The following is a 3,133-nucleotide window of genomic DNA, read 5'->3' as shown; positions in this document are numbered from 1 at the left end:
CCCCCGCTGCCCAAGGTAAGAGAGGTCCCGGATGATGCAGGCTTGTGGCAGTTGGAATTTGCAGCCAGTCTTCTTGTTCCCCCAGGCCAACACTCTTCCACCGAGACCCCACACACCCTTCCCTCCCTAAGCAACCAAAGGAAGAAAAAGTCACAGAACTAAAGCCACAGAACCACTTTTATTTAACTGCTACCACAAATGCAGAATATAATTAAGGCAGTATGATACATTTCGGGTTTTCCTTACAAGCTTTTGTAAAGTAAACTTTGATTAAAGTATCAATTTGAATTAGTAATTGAAATTTCATTTAAATGGCAGTTTGTTCTTGAATTCTAAAGGAAAATCACTGTCTGGGTTGACCTGAGACCAAGTGCTTCACACTGTGTCACTGAGCAAAGCATGATCGGACTCACTGGTGCTAGCATCTCTTCCTGCTTGTCTCCAGCCTCCAACCAGGAAGGTCACAAGGACAAGGCGTCTTACTACTCCACTTGCTTCTGGCTACCAGTGCTTACTTCTGGATGAAAAGATGTAAAAACTGATGGTGATTAAAAGAGTGATTATGAATTAGAATATTGTAAACATAACTGTAATTGACACTCGGGGTTACCAATCATAAGAAAATACTGTGGAAATAAAAGAATGTGCTGGTCAATACCTGAAAACCTCAAATGACCAAAAACAGGGTAAAAATGTCTCATCATTTGCAACCAAATATATACAAATCAGCACCAGTGTTTAAATTTACACAAAATAGAATCAACTTGGTATGACATGTCATTCCTTTTGCCACTTGATCTGACAGGCATTAAAATGAACTTTAATAAGAACTTATCTAATTCTGTTCTTCAAATAGGGGGATTGTATTTTGTCACTGAATCTTGAAAAGCAAATTTCAAGTGTTTGTATTTCATTATCAATCCTTTTCTGACTGCCATTAAAGGTACAACACAGATTACACACAACATAAAGCTGCGCTGTCACAGTCACATTACAGAGCTATCCAAGACAGCCTTGACCAGTGCGCATGCACTCCTCCCCCAGTCCTGGGAAAGGGAGAAGAAAGCAGGAGGCAGAGAAAATCAGGAAAGGGGGACAGCGAGGCTTAGGACCTCAGGACCACAGGCATCACACTTGGAAATTTGTTCTCTAAGATAGCAAGAATATACACACACTTTCAAGAGTACAGGGTGCCAAAGAGGAATATGTCTGAAAGGTAGATGGAACTTCCACTGTGTCTGGGGTCCGTGTCTGTGTGTGTCCGTCGATGTGTACGTATCTCACTCTGGACTGCATAAGCAGGGAAAACTCGAATGGACCCTTTTCACACAGCCATCTCATCAGAACAATCAGAATCATCAGAATCATCATCAATAAGCACGACCTTGCGGTAATCGCCAGTGGCAATGGGGATTACAGCGGTATCAGGAGGGGTGGCAGCAAGCTCAAGGGGTACAGTGGGAAGGATGGAGGCAGGAATGTTAGGTTTGAGGTGGCCAGTGGTGGTCATCTCAAGGGAATGGGAGGCTGAGACCTCAGGGAGGTCAACAGCAGTGAGCACAGAGTGGCTGGTCGTGGCAGGTTCGAGATAGTCAACAGTGGTGGTCACAGGGTGGCTGGTACCAGGCTTAATGTAGCCAGCCATGGATGTAGAGTGACTGGTGGAAGGGCCAGCAGAGATACAGTGACTGGTGACAAGTTTGGAAGCAGCCCTGTAATGGACACTGTCTCCCTTGAAATAGACAGAGTCACCCTTGAAATGAACAGAGGCAGGTTTGAAATGGACAGAGGCAGGCTTGCAATGGACAGAGGAGGCTGGCTTAGGGTACACAGAGGCAGACTTGGGGTGGCCAGAAATAGACTTGTGGTGGATAGAGGCAGGTTTGCGGTAGGCAGAAGTAGACCTGGTTTGGGGCTTGGGACGGACAGAGGCACGATCAGAGGCACGATCAGAGCAGCGAGATGCTGCATCACCAGGCAGTAGAACATTCCGGACGTTCCTCGGGGTCCCCTCCACAGTGACACAGGCACGAGCACGCTCTTGCTCTCGGACTTGATCACGGGCACGGACACGGGCACGAGTGAGAGCTCGGGTCTCCCAAGTCTCCCGAATATCACTGATGAGGTGAGAGATGAACAGGATAGGGTGCCGCATAGCATGGAAGATGGTCCAGTATTCTCTTCGGAAACTCTCATTGAGGATACCGTAGATGATGGCGTTGAGACAGCTGTTGAAGTAGGCTATGCAGTAGGCTGCAAGATAAAGCCAGTTGGGGATCTTGCCTGCCATTTCCTTTGGAATGACAGCCGCCAACACAGTGAGCACATTGACAGGGCACCAGCACACTGCAAAAAGGAGGAAGATCACAAACATGGTTAGAAAATTTCGAACCTCAGCAAACTGGTTGTCAGGATTCTGTCCAGCTGGGTCACGGGCTGCCAGCACTTTGATCCAGATTTTCATGTAGCAATAACTGACTATGATGAGAGGGAGGACGAAGTGGATGCAGACAATGGTCACAGTAAAAGCAGGATTGTTCGCATAGTTGAAGATGCAGGTGTAGGTGCGAGGGTCATACTCAATGGTGCCAATGTACATGTTAGGCAGGACAGCCAGGACTGTCATGACCCAGGTAACGACCAGATAGATGCAAGTGTTGCGCAGGCTGAAGATCCGCTTGTATTGGAGGCTGTGGCAGATGTAGCAGTAACGGTTGATGGCAATGGCAGTAATGTTGAAGATGGAACCGACTACACTCAGTCCTGTGACCAACCCGACCATCTGGCACTGGAGCTGACTCAGATCCCAGCCCCCAACTGACATGGCATACAGCATCAAAGGGTAGGGATAGATGGCTACCAGCATGTCTGCCACAGAGAGGCTGACCACAAAGATGTTGCCTGGAAAACATAAGGGGAAGAAAAAGAGGGGGAGAGAGAAATCAGTGGTTAATATTTGAATAGCCACCTTTCAAAAAAAATGGAGGAAACAGCCAACTGGATGTGCCACAATTTAGAATTCTTTTGAAGAATGACAGTTTTCTTTCTTTCCTCTTCTTTCTTATTTACAAGCAAGTCCCAGGTGACTCTGATACAAAGCAAGTTTAGGATATCTGTGCTTGCCACTGGTTTT

The 3,133-nt window shown here is 46.8% G+C and overlaps 1 protein-coding gene across 2 annotated transcripts in view; it reads right to left on the bottom strand.

The window, feature by feature from the left end:
* Positions 1-159: 159 nt before the first annotated feature.
* Positions 160-3,133, bottom strand: part of Gpr50 (G protein-coupled receptor 50) — a 5,630-nt gene continuing 2,656 nt past the window's right edge. The window contains exons 2-3 of one of the 2 annotated variants that reach the window (XM_031363577.1): positions 2,393-2,901; positions 160-2,253 (exon numbers count right to left, since the gene is read on the bottom strand). In XM_031363577.1, coding sequence (XP_031219437.1) covers positions 2,242-2,253; positions 2,393-2,901 — 521 coding nt within the window. In that variant the 3' untranslated portion in view covers positions 160-2,241. Of the gene's footprint in view, positions 2,902-3,133 lie in introns of both variants that reach the window. The other variant, XM_031363570.1, reaches the window with a different exon arrangement.

Source organism: Mastomys coucha, chromosome X (genome assembly GCF_008632895.1).
Source record: "Mastomys coucha isolate ucsf_1 chromosome X, UCSF_Mcou_1, whole genome shotgun sequence".
In the NCBI taxonomy this organism is placed as follows: Eukaryota; Metazoa; Chordata; class Mammalia; order Rodentia; family Muridae; genus Mastomys; species Mastomys coucha.
This window is presented reverse-complemented; position numbering and strand designations above follow the sequence as displayed.